The sequence below is a fragment of the Acipenser ruthenus genome, chromosome 34, assembly GCF_902713425.1.
Source record: "Acipenser ruthenus chromosome 34, fAciRut3.2 maternal haplotype, whole genome shotgun sequence".
Classification (NCBI taxonomy): domain Eukaryota; kingdom Metazoa; phylum Chordata; class Actinopteri; order Acipenseriformes; family Acipenseridae; genus Acipenser; species Acipenser ruthenus.
The window spans coordinates 12,638,332-12,666,295 of record NC_081222.1 but is presented as its reverse complement, the minus strand read 5'-3'; the positions used below and the strand labels follow the sequence as shown (position 1 = coordinate 12,666,295).

Genomic DNA, 27,964 nt, shown 5'->3' with positions numbered 1-27,964 from the left:
TCCTATTATAAAACGATTCATTCCACAGTAGTCTTGTTCACATTTCAATGGTATTTATTTAAGCAGGACAGAGCCCTTGAGATATACATCTCAGTGTCAAGGGGGTCCTGGCAAGAGAAATAACACTTTACAAAAATCAATAAATCATTCAAACAGGACAGAAACACTAACAGCAAACATGAAAACAGGAATACAAAATCATACGAGCATAAAATAACAGAACAATTTCAACGTGCATGATCCTGGATGATTTAAAAAGGTATTGTGAAAAATAAAGCAGAGAGGATTTCAAAGTCGCTTTTCACAAATCCAGGGCAGTTTTGCTTCACATGTTAAGTCATTTAGCAGGCCACTGCTCAGCAGCCCACAGTCTTCACTGTTTTCATAGTTGTTTGGTTCTCCTTTATGCCACAATCTAAACAATAAAACCACACGAGTTATTTGGTTCAGAATTCCCTATAAACAATATTGAAAGAATGTCACAGATGCCCATAAGGATTGAAAATGTGCATTTACTAGGGACCTCTTCAGTTCAGTTCTTGTGGTCGCAGTTAGGCGGTTTCTTTCAAATGTTTTCAGGACAGAAAGCGGTCTCGTTTTCAAGAAGGGTCAAACTGAGTTATGGTTTAATGGAGAGTTTCTCTAGTTTTGGAAGGGGCGTGGGAAGCAGTTGGCAAAAGAGGGGACTGAGGAAGCTTGTGGAAACCGTGCAGAATTTGGACACAATAAAATAACATGAATGATATACTTTCCAAAGGAAATGTGAACGAGTGGGACATTGTACTTTACTGTGGGTCAGTGTTTGTTTAACATGACCACCTTGGTGGAGTTTTTAAGGTCAGGAACCCATCACTCCAAGTGCTTACCTCTTCTCAACCACACGTCCATCCAGCCACTTCCAGGTGCCTTCGTTATCTGAATCACTCAGTCCAAGCCACAGTTCTTTTGCGGGTCCTTTGTCCTGTAGATATTTCTAAAAACACAATTGCATTATTAGTATTTATATGTAGCAGAGATTAAAACTGAGGCTTGGTAGTCCAGTGGTTAAAGAAAAGGGCTTGATACCAGGATGTTCCCTGTTCTAATCCCAGCTCAATCACTGACACACTGTGTGTGACCCTGAGCAAGTCACTGAACCTCCTTATGTTCAGTCCTTCGGATGAGACGTCAAACAAACGAGGTCCTATTGGAAGTGACTCCGCAGCAGCAGTTGTTGATGCATAGTTCACCCCCTACTCTCTGTAAGTCGCTTTGGATAAAAAAAATATCTGCTAAATGATTAATTAATAATAACAATAAAATAACTTGTAATGTTTTTCTAGGCTTGCTTCGTTTCGCTGGTTTGTTTTATCAGGGGCTCACAAAGTTCTGTAAGAAAGTTTTTTCAGTAATGTGCTTTTATTTGAGCCGACTCGAGTTCTTTATTGAAGCCTCACAAAACCTGTAAATTGTGCAACAGGTTGCAGGGGCTTTGCTACGTTAGGCAATCATTTTCATTTTCAGAGGGGGAAGTATACTGTCTGATAATCACTAACTGTTTCTTACCAGCTCTTCGTCGCTGTTGATCACTGCAAGGTCTGAGTTTTGGGATTGACAGAATGTGCGTGCTTCTTTCCAGCCCTTTTTCTCCTTGGAAAAGTAGTAGAAGGCCCCATTGAACAAGTTCCAGCTACCACTGCAGGTATTGGCACACACTAGAGAAAACAATTGAGGGGCAGGATTACTATACTGGGTGTGGCAGGCGGACCCCCTGCCAGTGTAAACAGGGCTACGTTTGGCAGGGATGGGGTTAAATCTGTCCCTGCCAACAATCACAGGTGTGGCCATTCCCTAATTAGGTAACTGAGTGCTAATTGGGGAATGGCCATGTGTATATAAAAGGGATGCTAAATCCTTTCTCTGGTGGAGGAGTTTGGGGTGAGAGTTTTTGTAAATGGTGTAGTGAAGGTGAATGCCCAGCTTATATGTGTTTATCCTTTTGTTTGAATCTTTTATTTTGGCCCTGTTGGTTTATAATTGTTTAATAAACGTGAGCAAACAGGGCTTCACTGCAGCTTCTGAGTCTCCTTTACTGCCCTAACATCTTGGGCCACAGCGCTATCCTGCCCCAGTTGGAAGAATGAACACTTGTAAACTGGGCTTTCACCTTCACAAAACATTTACAAAAACACAGGTCAAAAACACTGGTGAAACACTCCTCCCCGACTCCTCCACCAAACAAATATATATACAGTCAGCCTCGGTTTACTCCTCGACACCCCACGGGGATGCTGTAGGTTCGACTACAGAATGTCTCTACCACTCTGAAAAACAAACACATTTTTCATGTTGGATTCAGACCTAATATGGAATTCAGTACAATGCAGAGATAAGTTCGCTTTGGTTTAAATATTTACTCATTATCTGTGAAATGCAACACTAACATTCTGTAAGAAAATTAAATGCACGACATGATAACAAACATGTACAATCCCTAGCAATTCTGCCTTTAGGACTTACCTTTATAAACATATTTTTCCAGCTTTGTAACATTTTCAATGATCTGAGAATCTGAAAAGAGACACAAATCAGTGAGCTGGTGCTGTGAGAAATCTCCACCCTACAGAAATTGGTAAAGTACTTCACATAAAAAGATAACTGTGGCCTGCAGCACGCAGATCAAACGCCAACACATTAACACTTACCTTTAGAAATGTAATTCTCAAAATTTGCCACGATTTGAGAATCTGTGAAAAAAGACATCCGATCACTGAGCTGAAGTTATGAGAAGTCTTGTCATGGAATTAATCAAAACCCTTGAGCCTGGCACGGTGTGGAGAATACATCAAATAAATACTGGTGTTCAGGGAGGCTCCTTGTCTAATCTGTTGTTGCAAATACCCACTGACTACACACAGAGGAGTGGAAAGTGACAGATATGGAGGCAAGTCCATATTATATTAGAGACATTAAACTGGCCCGTGGTGTGCCCAGATTAGTGTGTTTATGTGAGCAGACTGAGATGGACAAGTACAGGACTTTCCATAACAGTCCTGCAGGGGATTCCGCAAGATTTGGTTTGAGAGTGAGAAATTCCAAGAATAAACGAGCTTCTCCAAGACACCCAGATTGTTGTTGTGACAAGTGCCAGCTAAGACAGGCCCGTTTAAAAAGAGAGTTTGCACAGTTTGCTCCCCTGGAAGATGTTGTGTTTATACTGAGGTTAGTTCCGGAGAGCCAGTGGTTAATTTCAATGGCAAGGACATAATAAGAGCAACCTGCTTCAAGTGTAAAAAGCCAGTAGACTGGGGAGCCATGGGAAGCATGGTATGCCTGCAGTGTAGGGAGCTGAATGAGAGAGGCGCAGTACATTACAGGTGCCAACCACAGAGAGATCACCAGACCTGTGATGCAAGATACTGGATGCCTGAGACCAGCCTTTGAGGGAGAAGAGGAGAACAGAAAAGGATGGGGTCCCTCTTGACCTGAAGAGAAGAGCTTGCTTGCTGCTAAATACTTTATATCATAAAGTATAGTTACATACTGCATTTTCTATAATAAAAAATAAACCCATGCTTTCTGGTCACTAGCACCAGTCTTCTCTAAAAGATTAACTATAGCTGTCTTTTCTTTTAAAACCTTTTCAGTGAAGCAGCAACGCTGCTAACTAACCATTTTCTCTGACAAACAAACTTATACCCAGTAACAGCCATCTAGATAGTGTATTTTTATCAGTCAGAAGGTCAGTGTGTGGTTTGGTCTTGCAGTATCGCTTGCTAGAGGCAGATTTTTGAGGAAGTAGGCTGAAGTCTATTTTCTGTGAAGGTAAAGATGTATAATTAACATGCTAAACTTTATTACATGTGATAAGCTTATGATTTATATTTACTTAAACTTATGTATTATAATTACATTTACTTAGAGTAGTATGTGCATTTTGCTTAAACATGTTAAATATTTTGTAGTGTGAATTTAAACATTTAGGTAAGCTTGATAGCTAGCAGACACATTGTAACCACATACTGCATGAGCAGGGGGGTTGTGGCGACATCATGAAAGATGGGTAGGCAACTGAAAAATTGGACATAAAAACTTTAAATCAAACAATACCAAAGCATTCTTTTTCTGACCTCTGATCCTCAACTGAGCGCGTGAGAAATCGAACCCAGCCTCTGGGTTCTGATTTGAGGCTTGAAAAGCCTTTACCTGCTGATTAATGTCACCAAGCCGCTCTGAATCAATTGCACCTCAAAGAGAAAGGTAAGCATACATTCATTGCCTGAACTATAGATGTCTTAGTGGATTCACTGTATTAATTTCACTCGGGCCCAGTGCATGAAAATTAGCTACTAGGAGTACTGTTCCCTCTGGAGTTTTACCTTCATAAGACTCGAATGCGACACTCTAAACTAATCCAATAGATCACCTGGCACTAACAATATCTGCAGGGCTGTGGTGTGTCTTCCTCCTAGACTACTTGATGTTCATATATTTTTTTTATTTTTAATTTAGTCGTTGCCAATTATTTTTTATTATTTTCTCCCCAATTTGAAATGCCCAATTATTTTTAGGCTCAGCTCACCGCTACCACCCTTGCGCTGACTCAGGAGGGGCGAAGATGAACACACGCTGTCCTCCAAAGAAAGTGCTGTCAGCCGCCCGCTTCTTTACACTCTGCAGACTCACCGTGCAGCCGCCTCAGAGCTACAGCGTCGGAGGACAACGCAGCTCTGGGCAGCTTACAGGCAAGCCCGCAGGCGCCCGGCCAGACGACAGGGGTCGCTGGTGCGCGGTGAGCCGAGGACACCCTGGCTGACCTAGCCCTCCCTCCCCCCGAACTCGTGACATCCGGCTATAGAGCGCATCCTGCACTCTAGCGAGTGCTTTTACTGGATGCGCCACTCGGGAGCCCCTGATGTTCATAATTTGACTATCAAATACATCCCAAGGTGTTTCTGTGCAGGCTGTTGGGTTTACAACAAAACACATTGCGCACCATTGCTGCCTAGTGTGCTGCACGTGTTGCTGCTGTAGCTTCTTTAGCATCATGATGTTTTGATATTTTTATTCATGAATCAGTTTTGAACACTCATTTTTCTATGTACGGGGAGTGTACCTCCAATATAAATCCTCATTTCTGTCATCTCTGTTTACTCCGAGTAAGTTTCCAGCACAGATTTCATGGAGTCAACTGGTTCATCAGACCTTCACTGGTCGCTTCCACAATGGTTTATTGGTAATGACAGTGGCAATTGTGACCCGCTATGAAACCGATTTATGAACAAGGACGTGTGAATAAAAAAGCTAAACAACGCTTTAATATTTTGGCTCTGATTTTCATTCAGAAAGTAATTTTTACTTCATCGTGCAATCTATCTTTGAAGTATTAGTCTCTCCTCTTTATCACATAGATACTTTCTCAATCCATAGCTCTAAATGTCAGCAGGAGCTGATTTAATTAAACGATTGTAACGGATGCACGTGAGATCTGAGTTCTCGGCTCACCCCCAGTATAAACATCACTCTAATATACTATTATGTGCGCTCTACAGTTGTTTCTCAATAGCATATTATTTAAACAGGCTAACAAACAATTCCAGGTAACAAATATTTCTCAGCCACCTGGGCTGTTTCCTCAATTGACACCCTATTTGGTTTGACTGGAGCTCGGGCATCAGAAATCCCAGTCTGGATTTGAGTTTGTACTGGTGCACATGACATCTCTCAGGATCTGACATCCTACCAGCTAAGAGCCCCATGTAAAAATCTACAATCATAGCCAAAGTGGAGCAGAGGGCCAATTCACAGGACTTTCAAAAATGAAAAACGAAGGATATGTACCTTTTTCTGTCAGGAGAGTTTTCAGGGTTTGTATTTCTGCAGTGCCTGAAAACAAGAAAGCAGATCATATGTGGGGCTCTTAATTTTTGATTGTATTTATTATTTTTATTCCACTGAAATTGCAGTAAACATTCTGGTTTATTTGTGTGGTTTTTGAAATCACCAGTCTGCACTCAGAGAAGGACTCTCCACTCAAACACCACTACCTGAACCTCAACCTCAACTTCCTTTATTGAGGCTCATCATACTTACATTTCACAAACAGCAAGGAGAGCAGAGCCGCCCACATCACAGAGCTAGCGATCAGCAGAACGTAGAGAAACACAATCGATTTGGTTCCGCAGACATTGTGATCTGGAAAATAATAATAACAATAATTCACAATAAATAGTTTCAAAATAGTTCTTTATACCTGTAGTTGCAGTTTGTTTTTTTGAAGTCTTTGTTTGATACATTTCTCTTGGTGTTTCGGGTAATGTACACTGAGGTCAGTGACATTCAGGCTTCCTGTTCAGCACAGAACACACAAACAGTGGTTTGACTTTCATTCCATTAAGTGCTAATTGTGAACTCAATAGAAAGCGTGAACACAGTAGAATATCTGTGAAATGTTGTTTTAGGAACCAGTGAATAAATAACTTACCTTGGGCTGCCTGCATAGTGTTACGTTAATATACTGAATTGTAGTTTTCATAGATGAAAAGTATAAAGTATAAATGACAAACTATTTGAACACTTAAATAAACTTATTTCAGTACATACAGCTATGGCTAAAAATGTTGCGTCACTTTTAGGATTGAGACAATTTAAAAAAACAAAAACTACATGAACATAATTTAGATTGTTTATTTAACATCATTCATATATATATATATATATATATATATATATATATATATATATATATATATATATATATAATCTTTTCGTTTTTGTTTTGTTTTTAGTATATAACACAGCTACTCCCATGACAAGATACTACAATCCCCGTCACACCTAAGCTAGAAGTGACCCTAGATCAGAGATAAGAGACGAGATGTACCTGGAGCTTGGTACCTTTCCCTGTCTTGGTGTTTTCTTTGTCCAGTTTGTTGATGGAAGTCACTGTTTCCATAGACATCATCAGCCATGCTGCTGACCGCACCGATCATGCACCAGTTATGAAGCACTCGCCCGACAACTGCAGTTCACATAGCGACAGGAAGTGTTTATTGGAGGCACCATGAACCACAAATCAACACCTCGCTCAGATAAAGCAGAAGAAAGGTGGACATAAACAACATATATTACAATTTAACATTCACTGTTTTTCAGGTCAGCATTTAAATATAAACTCTGGAGAAAATGATCCATTTCTGTTTTAATAAGTATTATGTTTAATCATGAAATATCTTGAAGTACCTCTTTTTAGACTGTGAAAAAATATATTTTTTACATCCCTACTCATCTTGACTAAGTGTTAACCAACTAATTCAAATCTCAAGCGTGCTGCAAAACACACAAATACAGAGTGAACTTAAGATAGCCGTGGTCTAAAAAGTTATCGGTCCTACAGTTAAAATATATATATATATAATTACTGTCCTATAGACGCTAACACAGGAGGAATGGGAAGCTCCTAGATTACTGTCCTAAAATCTCCCTGGCTCCCCTTGTCTTGTGTACTTAGTTTTTTTGGTTATTTTGTATACTTTATTTTGAGCTCTGTACACTAGTATATTTTAATTAGGGCTCTGTACACTAATGCAACCCCCAGTTCACCTTCCAGTGATACAAACTCATAATGACTACACTTTGGCAGAAGAAACGTTGCATAGGAAATGCATCTTTATTGTTTGTAAAATCTTACACTCTTTAAATCATTGCATACAAGTTATTCTCCAAAACAATATGGGGCCATTTAATAACTTAACAACTACTGGCACTGAACGTTTCTAGACAGGGTTGGGGGGGGGGGGGGGGAGAGGATGGGGGGGTCAGTTCCTGGAATGGGAATTTGAATCGGGAATTGATTTTAAAAAAACATAATTTGATTTCAGAAAAAGCAATTGCCCGCGACCCTGCTTCTATCAATTGAAATGTTCAAATGTTGAAGGGGCAGGTCAAGAAGTATTGCGGACCGTCACACGCACAGAATCGCCTACTTGATGAAAAACAGCAATCAAAGTAAAATAAAGAGACTGCGCACAACTACTGTTACAGTTTGTCTATTGTTTTTTTTTGTTTTTTTAAGTTTGACCTCATCAAGTTTCATCGCACAATACTCTCTACAAGGACCATTACAAGACCCTTCTAGTTTGCTCCTCAGAAGGGCGTTGTGTGTCCTAAGAGAATCAGGATTGTTTTAAAGCTTCATTTCACAAATCCAGTGTTCTTCTGAGTTGCAAGGAATGTCATTCAGCTTGCTGCTGGTCAATATGCCACAGTCTTCATTATTTGCAGCATTGTTTGGCTCCCCAGAATTCCAAAATCTAAATGGTAGAACGACATCAGTTATCAATCGCATGGTGTCCTATAAAACACGAACGTGTGATCACACGAAAATGGGAAACACTTCAAGCTCGCTTTATGAATCATTCTTCAGTTATTACGAGACTTATCACAGTATTGTGTGAGCCCCTGTAAACTGAACGTTGAAAAGAGCGAGTCTAGTTATAGCAATTCAATCTCCCCAGACTGTAAGCTGCAGGGCTGTCTCCTGTGCAGTGCTTACAAGGAATAATCTGAGTGACCAGCTCTCGAGTCTCTCTCTCAGTCTTTTACAGGAATGCTTATTCATTGGAAATTGCACTGAAGAGCAAGCAGTTTCCTGTTTTTAATGAATTTGCAGCGGCATGATGTAATCGCACTAAATTTAGGAACGCATCGTTTGGAAGGACTTGCCTTTTCTCGACTGGGCGTCCGTCCAGCCACTTCCAACTCCCTTCCGTCTCAGAATCACTCAGTCCAAGCCAGTAATGAGTGGAGCCTATTCTGCTCTTCAGATAATCCTGAAAACATCATTGTAGAAAGTAGTTGGAGAGCAAGGGAATCGTTTTTAATAACATATAGTGAATATTAAATAAAATGAGCCTTAACACTTTTACTGTAAAATGATTTTCCTGAGTGGAACTCTGACAAAACTGGTAGAATATTCAATGTGTAATCCTTGGATATCCTTCTCCAGAACCTGATTTGTAATGGTGAAATGAAGAGAACATGTCATACCCAGTCACTTGAATTGGAAATAAGTGGGGTACCCCAGCACCTGTTTATTCAGAGGCACCAGGGTATTTAGTAAGCAAGGGGTCTAAGGCAGGTCAAATGGGCAATACAATTTTGCTAATTTTTTGGCTAATGTCTGGTGCTCTATTTGTGAATGTAATGTTTCACAACCCCATGCTGTCAGTACGCACGCTAGATTCTAGAACTCCTAAATGTTCTAAAGCGTCACTTTTATGTTGGATTGGAACCCGTACCTGCAGTTCCGTCCCTCTGAAGCTGCAAGCTTCACCAATTACTTTACAGCCCTGTGATGTGCGATTGAGTGGACTAGCAGTGTGTCAGGTCAGCGCTACCCCTGCTTACCAGCTCTTGGTCGCTGCTGATCACTGCGAGGGAAGCGTTTTTACTGTTGCAGGACTCCTTTGCTTTGTGCCAGTTTGCGCGCTTCTTGGAGAAGTAGTAGCATGCTTCATTGAACGAGATCCATTCACAGGGGCAGGTTTCGATGCACACTGAAGACAAGGACATCTTCAGTTATCATTATTTTACAGCTCTGGACAAAAGCGATAGGCTTGTGAAACATTTGTACACTTTAATAAACCTGTAAACTATGGGCAGTGTTAAGGTAACTACTCTTTTTTTTAAGGCAGGATTTGGTCAATGGCATGTGTGTTTTGACCAATCATATGCAAGATTACATTAGCAATTAAGATAACAAAGGGTAAAGGCTAGTGACGAGGTGGAAAACGTTGAAGAAAACGGATTACCAAAGAAACGTCTGTTACAGATGCTTACCTTTACTGATTAGGTGAGACATGTCATTTCCAAAGCTAGTGACCAGCGCAGAGAGCTGAGAATCTGAAAGGAAGCACACAGAAGTCCATTACTGAACTATTCTCGGGTCTCTCTCAAGTCCAATACTAATCTAGCTGGGCCAGAACACGTGTAATGCTGACAAGTACATCTTAAGGGTTCCTAATTTTTTTTTAAAGAAAGAAAATAAAAAAAAACGGTCCTATATTATCCACCCAGACCCTCCAAAAAACAGAGCATGATTAATATATAAATATCAGAAAAAAAAGACACAAACTGACAAGAGACAGCTTTATGTTACTTTATTTTACTGAGGACTACAATGGGCAGTACAGAAATGTGTCCACTAGGGTGCGCCAAAGCACCTGTGTAAAGTCATGCCTTTCAAAGGAGTGACTAATGCAACTGAAATGACCAAACCGGGCTTTAACTGTTAAATAAACAGACATGCAATAAAAAATGCTTTTTCCAAGAGTTTGATATTTCATTTGTATTTGTACATTCATCTTCCTTCAGGAGACACTGCTGTATAAATATATTCAGTATGAAAGAGCCCCAGAGCCCTGTGTGTGCCTACCGTTGTCTTGCAAGGTCTTCTGTGTGGTTCTCAGGTCCTGTAGTACTGCAGCTATTTCCAAATCATGAAACAGAAACATTAACGTCATACACCAGCCAGTCTGCCTGTCGGGACACAGCATTAGCTAACCAAGGCTTTCAAAATCCTCTTATTAACCCCTGCTGGGGGTGTGGAGGCGGTCCTGCATTACCAAGGATATCATCCTCTTATCAAATTACCAAACTGGGCTTTAACTGTTAAATAAACAGACATGCAATAAAAAATGCTTTTTCCAAGAGTTTGATATTTCATTTGTATTTGTACATTCATCTTCCTTCAGGAGACACTGCTGTATAAATATATTCAGTATGAAAGAGCCCCAGAGCCCTGTGTGTGCATACCGTTGTCTTGCAAGATCTTCTGTGTGGTTCTCAGGTCCTGTAGTACTGCAGCTATTTCCGAATCTGAAACAGAGACATTAGCGTCATACACAGCCAGTCTGTCTGTCGGGACACAGCATTAGCTAACCAAGGCTTTCAAAATCCTCTTATTAATCTCTGCTGGGAGTGTGGAGGCGGTCCTGCATTACCGAGGATATCATCCTCTTATCAAAGTGTAATTAAACATTTCCTTGCTAATTCTTCTATTCTGTGCATGCTGCTGGATCACGGTCATCAACTGTCCCGTCGCGCGGACAGCTCCAGTTTTGAATTTACGATGCTGGCAGGGGGCTGGATGTTGCTGACATGCTTGTTAGTTCAGTACTGGCAAACATTAGTTTTTATAACATTATTCGTGGATATTCTGGTATTTCAAAAGATCACTTCTTTGACTATAATTTTTGCAACGTCCATTTAAATCCCTGCCTTGAAGGATTCCTTTCTTTCTATGGTAATTTTAGAAATGAAAACCTGGCGATTAGTATCCTGACATCTCTCAGGATCTGACATCCTACCAGCTAAGAGACCCATGTAAAAATCTACAATCATAGCCAAAGTGGAGCAGAGGGCCAATTCACAGGACTTTCAAAAATGAAAAACGAAGGATATGTACCTTTTTCTGTCAGGAGAGTTTTCAGGGTTTGTATTTCTGCAGTGCCTGAAAACAAGAAAGCAGATCATATGTGGGGCTCTTAATTTTTTATTGTATTTATTTATTTTTATTCCACTGAAATTGCAGTAAACATTCTGCTTTATTTGTGTGGTTTTTTATACTTGAAACTCCTTTAGAAATCACCAGTCTGCCCTCGGACAAGGAGAACTGAGGATATAACCTCACAACTCAAACACCAATACCCGAAGAAAGTTAATAAAAAATACAACGTGTAACTACATTATGTACCAAAAAAAAAAATACTATTGCAGATTACATTTTTTGGCTTAAATTGAAATAAATATATTTAAAACATGTGCTGACTAATATAAGGATATCATTTTAAAAAGACAACATGCATAATCTTATTTTTTAATCTGTGTCCAGCAGCACTCAGATCAAACATCATGCTATTAACACTTACCTTTAGAAACGTAATTCTCAAAATTTGCCCTCATTTGAGAATCTGTGAAAGAAGACATCCGATTGGTGAGCTGAAGTTATGAGAAGTCTCTAAACTAATTCAATAGATCGCCTGGCACTAACAATATCTGCAGGTCTGTGGTGTATCTTCCTCCTAGACTACTTGATGTTCATAATTTGACTATCAAATACATCCCAAGGTGTTTCTGTGCAGGCTGTTGGGTTTACAACAAACCCAGTCTTGTGTGTGTTTAAATGTTACAGTGTTTGTTTTATTGAAATGTACCTCCTAGGGGAACTTTACCCTCACATTTTTAATCTTTTAATTCATTATTTCTTATACTGAAACCCCTCTTTGTCTTTGCTTCTTTTTGCTCTGTGCCAAATTGTCAATTAAAAAAAAAAGTGTCTAGGGAACCCAAAGTCAAGGTATTTAAATAAGAGGACGTTGCCCTCTTTAAACACAAGGTGGCGCTCTCGGTGTCTGGTCATCTAGCGATAGCGCTACGAACGGCATCTGTCAGGATCTGACATTCTACCAGCTAAGAGACCCATGTAAAAATCTACAATCATAGCCAAAGTGGAGCAGAGGGCCAATTCACAGGACTTTCAAAAATGAAAAACGAAGGATATGTACCTTTTTCTGTCAGGAGAGTTTTCAAGGTTTGTATTTCTGCAGTGCCTGAAAAAAAAAACCAGATCATATGTGGGGCTCTTAATTTTTTATTGTATTTATTTATTTTTATTCCCCTAAAATTGTAATAAACATTCTGGTTTATTTGTGTGGTTTTTGATTAATACTTTAAAACTGTTTTAGAAATCACCAGTCTGCGCTCAGAGAAGGAGAACTGAGGTTATAACCTCTCCACTAAAACACCACTACCTGAACCTCAGCTGCGTTTCCTTTATTGAGGCTCGTCGTACTTACATTTCACAAACAGCAAGGAGAGCAGAGCCGCCCACATCACAGAGCTAGCGATCAGCAGAACGTAGAGAAACACAATCGATTTGGTTCCGCAGACATTGTGATCTGGATAATAATAATAACAATAATTCACAATAAATAGTTTCAGGATAGTTCTTTATAGCTGTAATTGCAGTTTGTTTTTTTTAAGTCTACGTTTCATACATTTAAAATCATTTCTCATGGTGTTTAATGTACATAAGAACATAAGAAACGTTACAAACGAGAGGAGGCCATTCAGCCCATCTTGCTCGTTTGGTTGTTAGTAGCTTATTGATCCCAGAATCTCATCAAGCAGCTTCTTGACGGATCCCAGGGTGTCAGCTTCAACAACATTACTGGGGAGTTGGTTCCAGACCCTCACAATTCTCTGTGTAAAAAAGTGCCTCCTATTTTCTGTTCTGAATGCCCCTTTATCTAATCTCCATTTGTGACCCCTGGTCCTTGTTCTTTTTTCAGGTCGAAAAAGTCCCCTGGGTCGACATTGTCAATACCTTTTAGGATTTTGAATGTTTGAATCAGATCACCGCATAGCCTTCTCTGTTCAAGACTGAATAGATTCAATTCTTTTAGCCTGTCTGCATACGACATGCCTTTTAAACCCGGGATAATTCTGGTTGCTCTTCTTTGCACTCTTTCTAGAGCAGCAATATCCTTTTTGTAACGAGGTGACCAGAACTGAACACTATATTCTAGATGAGGTCTTACTAATGGATTGTAAAGTTTTAACATTACTTCCCTTGACTTAAATTCAACACTTTTCACAATAAAGACTGATGTCGGTGACATTCAGTCTTCCTGTTCAGCACAGAACACACAAACAGAGGTTTGACTTTCATTCCATCAAGTGCTAATTGTGAAATCAATAGAAAGCGTGAACTCAGTAGAATTTCTGTGAAATGTTGTTTTAGGAACCAGTGAATAAATAGCCTACTTGTGGCTGCCTGTGATTTCACTTCCTCTTTGAATGCTTCTGTTTGGTTTGTTTTTTTCTCCTCCATTTTAATGGAATCTTCAAAATTTTCATAGTCGGCTTCATCATCTTCATCATCCATTCCTGCTGTTGAAATTAAAAATGCAACAGACCCCCTACTTAGCAAAACTTGATCACAATAGCAAGCAAAACAGACTGCGTTTTCTACATCACTGCCCAGGAACAAACTTGGGATTTCGAAGACAACTTTATGCATATTTCAGCAAACACCTAAAAAAAAAAAACACAGCAAAAAATATATATATATATATAATATGTTATTGTGTATTGGCAGAAATGAACTTGTTATTATTTCAGTGTAATTGCTTGTGTTTTACAGAAGTGGGGTGTTGGGATTGTATTGCACATTGTTCCCCTCTCAGACCCCTTACTTACTAAATACTGTGTCTCTTTAAAAATTCTCTTGTCTTTAAAATATGCACAATATTCAGGAATAAATGAAAACGTAATTTTGAGAATGCACTTTTATTTTGAACAAACATCTCACAAACTAAACATCTAAAATAAATTACAAAAATGAAGCCCTAGCATAATATTACACCAATTCATTTATTGAAGGCCTTTCTATTGATATATAGAAAGCCCCCATCCTTGGATTGCTTCGCTCCCCCCCCCCCCCGTTGAGAACCACAGGGTAGCTGTGATGGAATAACCACCACAACACCTCACATCAGCTGTCCATGAACAGTTCACCCTGAGTTGCTGTGATCATAAGTTCTTGAAGACTCTGATCAACGCAAACCAAAGACCGCTAAACGAAAAGCCTGACCTCTCCCACCCAAACCAAGCTGCATCAACAACAGTCAAAGCTGCACAACAGCAGAAACAAGCGGAGGACCGGAGTAAACCGCTGATGCTACAACATCCGCCCTCCTGTCTGTCACCAACTCACTTAAGTGTGCCCGAGCTGCCTCTCTCTCCTCTGTCCTAATTCTCCTCGACCTCTCTGCTGCCTTTGACACTGTTGATCACTCTATTCTACTATCATCTCTTGCTGACCTGGGGATCTCTGGCACTGCTCTGGCCTGGTTCTCCTCCTACCTCTCCAACCGCACTTACCAGGTAACCTGGTGTGGAGCAACCTCCACACCTCACCCACTCTTAACTGGAGTCCCCCAAGGGTCAGTCTTGGGTCCTCTCCTGTTCTCTCTCTACACCCGCTCCCTGGGCCCCCTCATTGCATCCTATGGTTTCTCATACCATTTCTATGCTGATGATGCTCAGATTTTCCTCTCCTTCCCCACCTCTGACTCCACCATCTCCTCCCGTATCTCTACCTGTCTGTCTGCTATTTCCTCCTGGATGCACTCGCATCACCTCAAACTCAACCTCTCTAAATCTGACCTCCTTTTCTTTCCCTCCTCCTCCCCCTCCTCTGATCTCTCTATCTCTGTTCCTCTGGAATCTACCACACTCTCTCCCTCTTCCTACGCTAAGAACCTTGGAGTCACCCTGGACCCCTGCCTCTCTTATTCCCAGCACATCTCCACTCTGGCACGCACTTGCCGATTCTTCCTGAGCAACATCCGAAGAATCCGACCCTTCCTCACCAACTATGCTACCCAGCTCCTGGTCCAGGCCCTGGTACTCTCCCGCCTAGACTACTGCAACTCACTCCTGGCTGGCCTCCCTGCATCCGCCACCCGTCCGCTCCATCTCATCCAGAACTCTGCTGCCCGCCTGGTGTTCTCTCTGCCTTGCTTCGCCCACGCTACTCCACTACTCCGCTCGCTCCACTGGCTCACGATCACCGCTCGCATCCAGTTCAAGACTCTTGTACTAGCCTACAGATGCCTTGATCAGACTGCAACCAGCTACCTCCAGACCCTCATCTCTCCCTACACCCCCACTCGACCTCTCCGCTCCGCCTGCACTAGAAGACTGGCTCTACCTCCGCTACGCTCCCCTGCCTCCCGAGCCCGCTCCTTCTCCACCCTTGCTCCGCAGTGGTGGAATGACCTTCCTACAGATGTCAGGACTGCCCAGTCCCTGACCACATTCCGGCGCCCACTTAAGACTCACCTCTTCAAACAGCAGCTGTAGAACTCCTCTGTTGTATCCTGGGACACTATCACCCTTCATTTAAATATGCTTTATTTTGCTCTTATCTGCCCCCTATTTTACTACATTTAATCCTGTACTTCAGAATATTGTAATCTGCCAAGTGTTTAACCTGTAGTATTTTGTACTTAATCATATCCTGATGTAACTATCACTATTTAATCATATCCTGATGTAACTTTCACTATTATCTGCTGTATTATTGAATTGTGGTTTGTCACACTTGAAAAAAAAAAATTATTGTATTTCTTGCTCTTATTGTATTACTTGTATTGTAACACTTGAATGTATTTTGTATTTGCTTGCGATTGTAAGTCGCCCTGGATAAGGGTGTCTGCTAAGAAATAAATAATAATAATAATAATAATAACATCCATATACATTGTAACTCCTGAATGTGTCCAAGACTTTTGCATAGCAGTGTGTGTATATATATATACATACATATATATATATATATATATATATATATATATATATATATATATATATATATATATATATATACATATATATATATATATATATATATATATATAGATATATATATATATTTTTTTTTTTACTATATAACACAGCTACTCCCATGACAAGATACTACAATCCCGTCACACCTAAGCCTAAAGTAACCCTAGATCAGAGATAAGAGACGAGATGTACCTGGAGCTTGGTATCTTTCCCTGTCGCTGTGTTTTCTTTTTCCAATTTGTTGATGGAAGTCACTGTTTCCATAGACATCGTCAGCCATGCTGCAGATCACACCGATCATGCACCAGTTATGAAGCACTCTCCCAGGAAGTCTTTATTTAAAGCACTACAGAAAATTTGTGTTTCAAAGAACAACAGAAAGTGATAACCACAAACATCTCGCTCAGAAAAAGCAGAAGTAGGATGATGAAGAGCTTACTTGAGTTTCAAAAGGTTTAGTGTCGTTAATGATATGGTATATAGATCTTTTTGGTTGTAATTTGACTAGTCCTTTTTACAATCAGACTGAAAATTGCTTATTGAGATGGCAATGTGTTTGTGTTAAAATGGTGAAGCACTCAGATCCCTGATCGGCTGTGTGCTATGATTGAACACACACAGCATAGAGCTGCACGGTTTCTTTAAAATGACTTCAAAGATCGGAAATATTTCCGCTATAGATCGCTCTGTCCAGCACAAGAAGGGGATATTTCATGTGTTGTTATTTTTACATTTATTTATGTTTTCATTTTGTTTGATAATTCACTGAGAGTGAAAAAATTATGTCTTTATGGACACATAAAAAGTGAAATATTACAATTTAACATTCACTGTTTTTCAGGTCAGCATTTCAATATTTAGGAACAATTGTTGTATAATATAACTCGAGAGAAAATGATCAACTTTGCATGTGACAAACGCTATTTTTCTGCTTTAATAACTATTATGTTTAAATCATGAAATATCTTGAAGTACCTCTTTTTAGCCAGGGTGTTTTTTTTACCATGAACAAAATACAGCCCTACCCATGACTCAGTGTAAACCAACTAATTAAAATCTCAAGCGTGCTGCAAAACACACCCAAATACAGAGTGAACTTACAAAACCTGTGGTCTGTCGCAAGTGACGCTGAATCAGCTAGGCTGGTCAGTAAAATATTGAGTCCTTTGACATGGAGGATCTCGGTAGCTACAGCTGTTGGTTCATCAATTGAATCAGATTCAGTTGTATTGTGTCTGCCAACTGATGATGTGAGGCAGAACAGTAATTGGACACCAGAAAATATGAATAACAGTGAGTTTTGGCCTCCTTCAGTGTTCTGGATGGAAGGCGTACCTCGCAAAGTGACTCTGTGCGAACAAAAGGAAATATAAAGAAATAATATTTACAGCTAAACGTGTCCAAGTATCTTATAGGAATGAAGTCAGGCCATGGAAATCCACACCTGTGATGGAGAAACATTGGATCAAGGGACTTCTTGTGGAAACAACTAAGAGCGAAACCTGGTACAGGAGCTGAATCCTGCTGAGAACATATGGATATGCTGAATATGTACTAGGCGATTTCAAATATGGAATGTATTATAAAATGAAGTGTCAAAGATATTAGGAAGGATAAAGAAAGAGTATCCTTGTACCACTAGTAGGTGGCTCTCTTGCTCCATGAAATAGGTCAGTCCTCTCTTGTTTGGAATTACACATGTATTCAATTAAATACTTAGTGGTCTGAGAATCCCTAAGAAAATATATATAATGAACGATTTACCACTAGTATATCTAATCTTCAGAAAGCATGACGCTTGATAAAAAGCACCATTCCGGCTAAAAGTGAACGTTAATCTACAAATTTATGTCAAGAAAAGCACAAGATAAGAAGAGACTCTTTATGACCAAAAGATTAACTAACAAGCCAGAGGTCTTGAGAAAAAATCCTGTCTCGGCTGGATTTTGTATGAACAAAGAGAAGGGTCATACGGGCCTATATTTGGATTTAAATCCTAAAAGGGATTCACCAAAATAATATTATAGCAATTGATAAACAGAGGTAAATTAATTGAAAGATTATCTTATAATGAAACAGGTTCAGTGCTAATTGAAACTGTTTATAGTTCATAACAGTTATTTCATAAGATTAATAATATGTTTTAAGTATTTGCTATAATGAGAAAACATATTATTTAAAACTGACAAGTATTATTGCTTGTTCACGACTTTGCTGTAGTGATAAGAAGATTAAAACCTGGAGCAGTATTCGATTTACTTAAATGGGAAAATGGTACAAGTTTATTCTTCTTTCTATTGAACAATAAGACTTCTAGACATTATGATATCCATTGAAGTATAGAAGTTAAAAGGTGTTGTGTTATGTTTTTGTGTTAAGTTTGTAATAATATACTATAATGTACCTTGTTATTAATCCACTATACTATTGTCTAATGATGGTAGATGGATTCCTTATAATGTGGTGATTTGAAACTGCTACAGTGAAACCAGGGCCTCTCTTCTTATCTAGAAAGAGGGAATGTCCTTGGGTTCCACTTCAGCAGAGCTGCAAGCCTCATAGAGATGAAGTGTTAAGGTTTATGGAGTTAGTGGTTTAGTACTGATAAGTAAATGTCTTGAAATAATATGCACAACTCATGGCTTAATGGACAGGTCATATATCTAATAAAGTGCTTTGCACAGACTCTGACCTTGGAAAAAACAAGAGACTGTGGAAACTGCTAGCAGTAACATATTCCCAGAGAGGTACAGGTCAGAGCCTGGTCAGTGCATCTCTTAATGGATAAATAATTGTAATGAAAACTATTACCACTTAAACTTAGTGAAACTAAATGACTTGAATATTGTATGAGACAAACTTGTGTCAAATACTCTGTTAGACAATGGTATATGGAATCAAAACTGACTCATTAACAAAATGATGAAACAATATGAAGTTAAAAGAAACACATACCTTTAATTTAGCATAATATAATCACTTAGAAGATGATGTCACATATTAAGAACATCTCTCATATAACACATATAAAATTAGTGTTTTGCATGCAGTAGTGTTTTTATATTATATTATAAACCAAGATCCTGGGAACCTTGGTTCACTTAACGTTTCAGATAAAGGAGGGGCTCGGAGGAAAGCAAAGAAATGAGATCATAGGTTTGGAGTTAGACAAACATACGCGGTGACGTTACCCGTGCACAAACCTTCCCGTAATTAAGTCTAGCAAATACGAGGGGAAAAAGAACAGGCTATTATAGATAAATAATAGCTTAGGTTAATTGGAAACGTCTATAAAACGAAAACGACTCAGGAACTCCTTGCAATGGACGACAATGTGGAAGATAGGGAAAAATAGTTATAGATAATATATATATATAAGAGTATGATAAATATGGATAAAATTAAAGATGAAAACACAGTCAGAAGTAGGGAAAGAGACTGCTAATAAAAAATTGAGTATGTGGAAGAAAGCTGTTACTTGCCTTAATAGGTCCAAAGAAAAAAAGAAAAAGAAAAACAAATTAAGCAATTAAAAGAATAAATCTGATTTAAACAAAAACAAAAAAAAACTGCAAGAGTAAACTCAGTCTGTCTCGGGAAGCTGCAGCTAGCAGAGAGTGAGAGGAGAGCACCGGCTTCACCCACTAATTCATGTGACTTGCGATCAGGTCCTAAAGGGAGTAGGATACAGCACAGAAAGGAACTACCTCTGAAAAACTCAGAGCGCTGAATACATTAGATCACCTATGTATAATACATTGGCTGTTTGAAGCTATGATGGAGGGGGGGGGGGGGGGGGGGGGGGTGTCTAGAGCCCTGTCTGATGCAGGCGGGTTAAGAATTCAGAAAGAAAATTACGATTGGATTAGAAAAAAAAATAAATAAATAAAGTTAGAAATGAGGAATGGATGTAACTGCAACCAGTTTGTTACATGCATTTCATTTGCTATGATTCAGGTAGTCCTACAGAAGGGAATGCTGAATTTAGTCAAATTAATTAAAGCAGTGCTAGCAGCATTGATACAGCCTATCTTGTAATGCAAGTAAGGAATGTTTAGTTCACCCAGAGGGGCGGTAACCTGCAAGGAGAGCGAGAGCTCACAGACTGCACCAACTCGTATGTATAATGAGGAGGGGGTCTTGCAGAGAGAGCCCAGCGAGCAGGAATGCACAGAGAGCAGACCTAAAATAACATAGAGTGATATAGCAGATGTTTAATTTTTAACCCATCAGCACCAGAAGCAGTTGAAATTGTGATAGAGAAGGTGGAAGATTATTTAAAAAATTGAAATTTATAAAATAATACAGAGAAAAAATAAATAAATAATGACATTAAATTAAATAATTAAATACAATTAAATGAAAATAAATAATTAAATTAGGATTAAATTAAATTAAATTAAATTAGATTAAGGATTAGAGTATGAATCTGAGTACAATTTACAAAGAAAAGGTTAACAGTATCTCTTCCCTGAAAATGAAAATGAAGACGAACAACTAGTTATAGGTTGTGATGGAATTGTTTAATTATGTGAAAATACTAATAGGAAAAGTACAAGACATTACCATTAGAGTGAGTGGTAAGCCTTTAGAAGCTCACTTCCACATTGGAGAACAGGCTGTCATAAGGAATAAAGGAGATGAAATGCCAATTAAATATTTGGGTTTCAATTTCTCCTCTACTGAACAGCAGTTTTGTTACGAAGAAAGGTTGATAACTGCCCTTTCTAAAGTAATGGCATCTTTGTTCAATTTAGCTCAGGACGATCTTATTGAAGTTTTCAGTAATATCCCAGGATTAGCTACCCTGACTAAAGGATCACTGATAAACACGAAAGCGCTTAATTTAATGTGGAATAGATGGATTACTTTGCTAGCTAATCCGAAAAATAGTCTATAACACAGTTTCTGAGCTAACCTCTAACCTCAGTAAAAAATTCCAGCACCTTCCCCCATTTGAACAATGGGAGGAACAAACAGTTCCAGCAGGGCAATCATTTACGCCTGACTGTCTGATCTTTACCGATGCATCCTGTCAGACAATTGAGAGCAGGCCAATCTGTGGGATAGGAATTTCCGTCGGGTTCGAACGAAGGAAGTAACAATAATTGGAAATAATCATGCTGATAAACTGGCATAAGAAGCAGTACAAAGTTATTAAAATTTGACCTACCTAGCATCAGCAGCAAGGCTTATTAGTTTGCTTGCTGATAGCCAACTGTTGTCTGAATATCCGTCTGATGGAGACAGATGCCAGCTGGAACAGGGGATCTTATACAAACTGTTTGAAACAAGCTAAAAGATAGTGTCTCCTGAAGCAAGCTGACAGATCATATTACAGACAGCTCACTAAGGAGTAGATGCATTATATAGTGCACTCAGGGGAATCTTAAGACAGTTACGTGAATGTTGGTGTCCTGAATTATATGCTGAAACTGTGGAGGTTTGCAGAAGATGTTTGCCCTGTCTACAACACAATTAAAACAATAGAGGGACAGTGGAACCTATGCTCAGATTTGAAAGGGAATAGCCCTTGTTAAAAAGCAATGATGGATTTTGTGGAACCACTCCTTAAAAGTAGGAGATACCAAAAACATAAAGAAAATAGCTGACAACTACTGAGGTAATATAAGAACAGCAGATAGAGTGTGTTACTTTGCCAGTGCAGGCAGGCAGAGGTAAGGCAGAGAGACTTTTGTTTGATAATGTGACTGTGCAAATAGAACAGATTAAGAACTGTACCTGGAAATATTATATTGAAAATATTTTCATGAATCAAAAATAAATATTTGGATTATAAATTGCATGAAAAATTAAAAGACATATTATTAATTTGGCTAAGATCATTTAAGAAAAGAAAGAATGCATTATACTATTTAACTAGAGTATAATTTAAATAAATGAAATTCTGTTAACAAAATAAATAAATAAATACATTGTTATTGTAGTTTACTAGTAATTCTGTAATGGTTACAAGTGAAGCCTGACATGGTTTTATTTTATTACATGAATTGGAAAAAATTAATAAAATTTGAAATCAAAATGAGTAATAATACATTTGAATAGTAATAAAAGTAAAACCTTTTATACTATACATGTAATTGTTTTAATGGATATATTTGGCTATCATTAAAATAAAACTGAAACTTTTATATTCATAAAAGGAATGTAACAGAATTATTGTCTTGATAAGTAAAGCAAAAACCATGCAAAGGAAAATAACAGAGATTTAGAGAGCAATTTGGAAAGTACAAAAATGCTTATGATTGTTTATTGAGAAAGTGTGTTAATATACACTGTCCTCTGGAAATACAGCAAGCAGCTTCTCTATTGCTAAACTATTTAAAAAAGAAAGAAAGAAAAGGGGAGAGTACAATCAATATGTTTCCTTTTAACACTTTCTTAAATTCAGTTTTGATGTATTCCAGGCATTTTGACAAATGAAGGAGATATGGAATTTGGTCTATGTGTTTCAAATGTATATGTGCTAACTTTTTTGAATCTATGGCCAGGATTGAAAAAAGGGGAGTAAAACTTGCTTGGAAACCATAGCAACACTGATAAGCAAGCCAGCTGGAAGCCAGATTAACTCCTTAGGTACAGGTACAGTGGAAGCAGCTAATAGGGTATGATGCTGTAAGCAATAGAATGTTATAAGTTTGAAATGAAAATAACTTCAAGGATAGTTGAGCCTGTCTTGGTTTTAGTAATTATGTATACTTTGTTAAGACCTATGGGTTTTTGTAACATCATTTTGAGAACATTTTAACATTTTAAGACACTTTGCAGTTTATTCAGATATATGAGATATATTAATTATAACAGATATATCTGCTTGTAATAAGACAAAATAAAATATTTCAATAGAGATCTTGCGAATAAATAACCGAAAGGTGAGACAGGTCATTGATCGAGAAGCAAGCGGTTTTTCTCTGTTACAAGCTGCTTTCCCAGATAATAATAATAGTAATAAAAATACAAATAAAATTAAAGAATAAAATTATAAAATAATAAAATAAATAAACAAGGACCCATAGCATGAGCATTGAAATTTGCTGAACATGTTCTTTATGTCATAGTAATTAATGGGGTTTCATTTATATAGGATGATCTTTAAATACCTTTCCAGCAGACCTTATGGTATAGAAAGAAATATATTTGTGTAACTTCAGTATGTGGGGAATGATAAATATCCATTCCATGAAGCAGTAAGGATTTTGGAAACGTGTTAATATTTGAAAAATGTAAGTAAACTAATGAGAACTTTTATAACTCATGTAAACAATACTGTTGTACTGCACCTCAGCTTTCCTCTATTTGTGGCCTTTATGAGGACTCAGTCTTGGTTTGAATCTGATTCATTTGAGGAACCAAGAGGGGGAAATGTCGCAAGTGACGCTGAATCAGCTAGGCTGGTCAGTAAAATATTGAGTCCTTTGACATGGAGGATCTCGGTAGCTACAGCTGTTGGTTCATCAATTGAATCAGATTCAGTTGTATTGTGTCTGCCAACTGATGATGTGAGGCAGAACAGTAATTGGATACCAGAAAATATGAATAACAGTGAGTTTTGGCCTCCTTCAGTGTTCTGGATGGAAGGCGTACCTCGCAAAGTGACTCTGTGCGAACAAAAGGAAATATAAAGAAATAATATTTACAGCTAAACGTGTCCAAGTATCTTATAGGAATGAAGTCAGGCCATGGAAATCCACACCTGTGATGGAGAAACATTGGATCAAGGGACTTCTTGTGGAAACAACTAAGAGCGAAACCTGGTACAGAAGCTGAATCCTGCTGGGAACATATGGATATGCTGAATATGTACTAGGCAATTTTAAATATGGAATGTATTATAAAATGAAGTGTCAAAGATATTAGGAAGGATAAAGAAAGAGTATCCTTGTACCACTAGTAGGTGGCTCTCTTGCTCCATGAAATAGGTCAGTCCACTCTTGTTTGGAATTACACATGTATTCAATTAAATACTTAGTGGTCTGAGAATCCCTAAGAAAATATATATAATGAACGATTTACCACAAGTATATCTAATCTTCAGAAAGCATGACGCTTGATAAAAAGCACCATTCCGGCTAAAAGTGAACGTTAATCTACAAATTTATGTCAAGAAAAGCACAAGATAAGAAGAGACTCTTTATGACCAAAAGATTAACTAACAATCCAGAGGTCTTGAGAAAAAATCCTGTCTCGGCTGGATTTTGTATGAACAAAGAGAAGGGTCATACGGGCCTATATTTGGATTTAAATCCTAAAAGGGATTCACCAAAATAATATTATAGCAATTGATAAACAGAGGTAAATTAATTGAAAGATTATCTTATAATGAAACAGGTTCAGTGCTAATTGAAACTGTTTATAGTTCATAACAGTTATTTCATAAGATTAATAATATGTTTTAAGTATTTGCTATAATGAGAAAACATATTATTTAAAACTGACAAGTATTATTGCTTGTTCAAGACCTTGCTGTAGTGATAAGAAGATTAAAACCTGGAGCAGTATTCGATTTACTTAAATGGGAAAATGGTACAAGTTTATTCTTCTTTCTATTGAACAATAAGACTTCTAGACATTATGATATCCATTGAAGTATAGAAGTTAAAAGGTGTTGTGTTATGTTTTGTGTTAAGTTTGTAATAATATACTATAATGTACCTTGTTATTAATCCACTATACTATTGTCTATGGCAGATGGATTCCTTATAATGCGGTGATTTGAAACTGCTGCAGTGAAACCGGGGCCTCTCTTCTTATCTAGAAAGAGGGAATGTCCTTGGGTTCCACTTCAGCAGAGTTGCAAGCCTCATAGAGATGAAGTGTTAAGTTAGTGGTTTAGTACTGATAAGTAAATGTCTTGAAATAATATGCACAACTCATGGCTTAATGGACAGGTCATATATCTAATAAAGTGCTTTGCACAGACTCTGACCTTGAAAAAAACAAGAGACTGTGGAAACTGCTAGCAGTAACATATTCCCAGAGAGGTACAGGTCAGAGCCTGGTCAGTGCATCTCTTAATGGATAAATAATTGTAATGAAAACTATTACCACTTAAACTTAGTGAAACTAAATGACTTGAATATTGTATGAGACAAACTTGTGTCAAATACTCTGTTAGACAATGGTATATGGAATCAAAACTGACTCATTAACAAAATGATGAAACAATATGAAGTTAAAAGAAACACATACCTTTAATTTAGCATAATATAATCACTTAGAAGATGATGTCACATATTAAGAACATCTCTTATATATAACACATATAAAATTAGTGTTTTGCATGCAGTAGTGTTTTTATATTATATTATAAACCAAGATCCTGGGAACCTTGGTTCACTTAACGTTTCAGATAAAGGAGGGGCTCGGAGGAAAGCAAAGAAATGAGATCATAGGTTTGGAGTTAGACAAATATGAAGTATTGAATTTATTGAGTACATGACGCCTATTAATTCTGAAAAGTTAGTCCGGATCTTTTGAAAACTATTATTTGTAAAATGGATAAGAACTGTCCCACCTGATTAATGATTGGATTTAATTGAGGCGTCCCATGTATTCCAATGAGACGAAAAACCTATTTAACTCCAGAGTAATTTCAATGGAGTACCACACTCATCCCAGACAGGGCAAGGTGGTCCATCTTCTGCAAACCAAAAACACAATTGAACTGATTTAACTCAGTTTAATTTGCCTGGTGAAGACAGTCATATCCTTTTACGATCTATATTAAAGGGTAAGCATTAATCAATTATTATTTTATCTCACATGTATTGCATGTATTGCTATAAGGGACTCACGCTATGTTTAGAGGATAGGAGAACATTTGTTGAATGTGCTGAAAAGAGGCTACTGGGTGTATTTAGTGTCGTGGTCGCGGCCAGGCCTGCCGGCTGCACGAATACATAAAGATGTATTAAAGTGTTAACGTTAATATCTGTTAAGACACTGGACTACCCAGAACGTCTGTCAGCTGGGGATATGAAGTAGCCTGTAGCTACTCAATCCAATATTTAACCGTTAATAAACCGAAGGAGTACTGATCATACTCTGATTCGTAAAGGCACTTTAGATACATGAGTCTGTCAATTTCTTGGGTACTATATTGGTCATCCGAATATACTGCGGGTCCAGAGCACGAACTATATCCCACTAGGAGTAATAACATCTCTGTCCTCCTAACGTCTCCCCTGAGATAAGAGTGTATGCTGAGCAAATAAAAAGAGTACGTAAAGAAATCTGAACTCGCGGATTGCGAGACAGGTCTAACTAAAATAATGCCTCTTGCAAAGTCAGCTGACTTACGATAAAAAGATTATAGACCTATAGACACTAACAAAAATATTGTATAGGATGAATAAATACATTCAGTGCTGTGTTTACTGTCTCCGCTCACTCGTTTGCAATAGTTCTTGAATGATTCCTGTTCTTCATGCTGTCTTTAGTGTGTGACTTCAGGACCTGCCCATGTGACTGGAAGGAGTTCAGTGGAAAGTGCTACTACTTTTCCAAGGGCGAGAGGGACTGGCAGAAAGCAAAGGAATTCTGTTACTATCAAGACGCTGTGCTTGCAATGGTCAAAACCCAACAAGAGCTGGTAAGAAACTCCCTCAGCCAGCTTCTCTAACAGAAATGGTGCAAATCACTAGCAAAGGATGACTGAAGCCAGGGTCAGGGGAATTCCAATTCCAATTCCAATTCCAATTCCAATTCCAATTTCTTTTGGAAATCAATTCCAATCCCCCATTCCCCTTTTAATCATGTCTAGCACATAACTGGTCAAAATTGCAATTAGCAGTATTCTGTTCAAATGAGCTTCTCACAGTGGCAACAAATTACTTCAATTAAAGTCACTGTAATTAGTCAATTAACTTTTCAATATTTAATTGTCAACACATTTCATAATATGTTTGTACAGCTATGGTCAAAACTTTTGCATCACCCGATAGAATTAATAAATGTTGCTTCATAAAGTCAAATGAAACCTGCTGAATAATGTTACATTAACATATTGAATTACATACTGCTCTGTGTACTTAACGAAGAAACTGACAAATTGAAAAATGTGACATTTCGAAATCTAACATGAAATACTACTAAAACTGAAATATAACAGCACTTCTTACTGTTTGATTTTACGAAGGGGTTGTGATTCTGTTATTCATCATAGTGCCACTAGGTGGCAGTGTAGGCTAGCTCAGTGACGGTCTCAGCCTCTGCTTGAGAGAGACCTGGGACTGAATGGCAGAGAGAGGGTGCAGCTCTGAAAAATACCTCCCTAAATCTTCCTTGCTTTAAACTCCCATTCATTATATAGAGCAGGTCTCAAATATGCTGCTGAAGGAAACACAGGTACTGGAAACACATGCCTCAGTTTGCAAGCCTGGCTTTCGGTCAGTGTTGCACTGGCTTGGTCATTGTCTCCACCTGCTTCCCTGTTGGCCCAGGTGACACTGCTGAGGTGAAATGACCCAGGAACTTTCTCTCATCTAAAGTAGTGCAAGATGTTTTAAAATGCAAAATCATGCTTCATCTATACAGCTAATGGAAGTGC

General features: G+C 38.3%; 2 protein-coding genes across 10 annotated transcripts in view; both read right to left on the bottom strand.

Moving 5' to 3' along the window:
- Positions 1–41: 41 nt before the first annotated feature.
- On the bottom strand, positions 42–6,994 carry LOC117409849 (CD209 antigen-like protein D). The gene is made up of 8 exons (XM_059007051.1): positions 6,863–6,994; positions 6,073–6,174; positions 5,821–5,865; positions 2,685–2,726; positions 2,500–2,550; positions 1,546–1,694; positions 867–973; positions 42–415 (listed from the first exon to the last, which is right to left on the bottom strand). Exons 1-8 carry the CDS (start codon positions 6,969–6,971, stop codon positions 289–291), a joined length of 732 nt encoding a protein of 243 aa, XP_058863034.1. The 5' UTR covers positions 6,972–6,994; the 3' UTR covers positions 42–288.
- Positions 6,995–8,149: 1,155 nt separating this feature from the next.
- Positions 8,150–27,964, bottom strand: part of LOC117966878 (hepatic lectin-like) — a 34,062-nt gene continuing 14,247 nt past the window's right edge. The window contains exons 1-13 of one of the 9 annotated variants that reach the window (XM_059007038.1): positions 19,878–20,025; positions 16,588–16,741; positions 13,807–13,932; positions 12,837–12,938; positions 12,546–12,590; positions 11,910–11,951; positions 11,447–11,491; positions 10,795–10,857; positions 10,415–10,465; positions 9,820–9,882; positions 9,388–9,536; positions 8,704–8,810; positions 8,150–8,291 (exon numbers count right to left, since the gene is read on the bottom strand). In XM_059007038.1, the coding sequence (XP_058863021.1) occupies positions 8,165–8,291; positions 8,704–8,810; positions 9,388–9,536; positions 9,820–9,882; positions 10,415–10,465; positions 10,795–10,857; positions 11,447–11,491; positions 11,910–11,951; positions 12,546–12,590; positions 12,837–12,938; positions 13,807–13,932; positions 16,588–16,696 (1,029 nt within the window). In that variant the 5' untranslated portion in view covers positions 16,697–16,741; positions 19,878–20,025 and the 3' untranslated portion in view covers positions 8,150–8,164. Of the gene's footprint in view, positions 8,292–8,703; positions 8,811–9,387; positions 9,537–9,819; positions 9,883–10,414; positions 10,466–10,794; positions 10,858–11,446; positions 11,492–11,909; positions 11,952–12,545; positions 12,591–12,836; positions 12,939–13,806; positions 13,933–16,587; positions 16,742–19,877; positions 20,026–27,964 lie in introns of those variants that run through there. The other 8 variants (XM_059007039.1, XM_059007044.1, XM_059007042.1 and 5 more) reach the window with 8 other exon arrangements.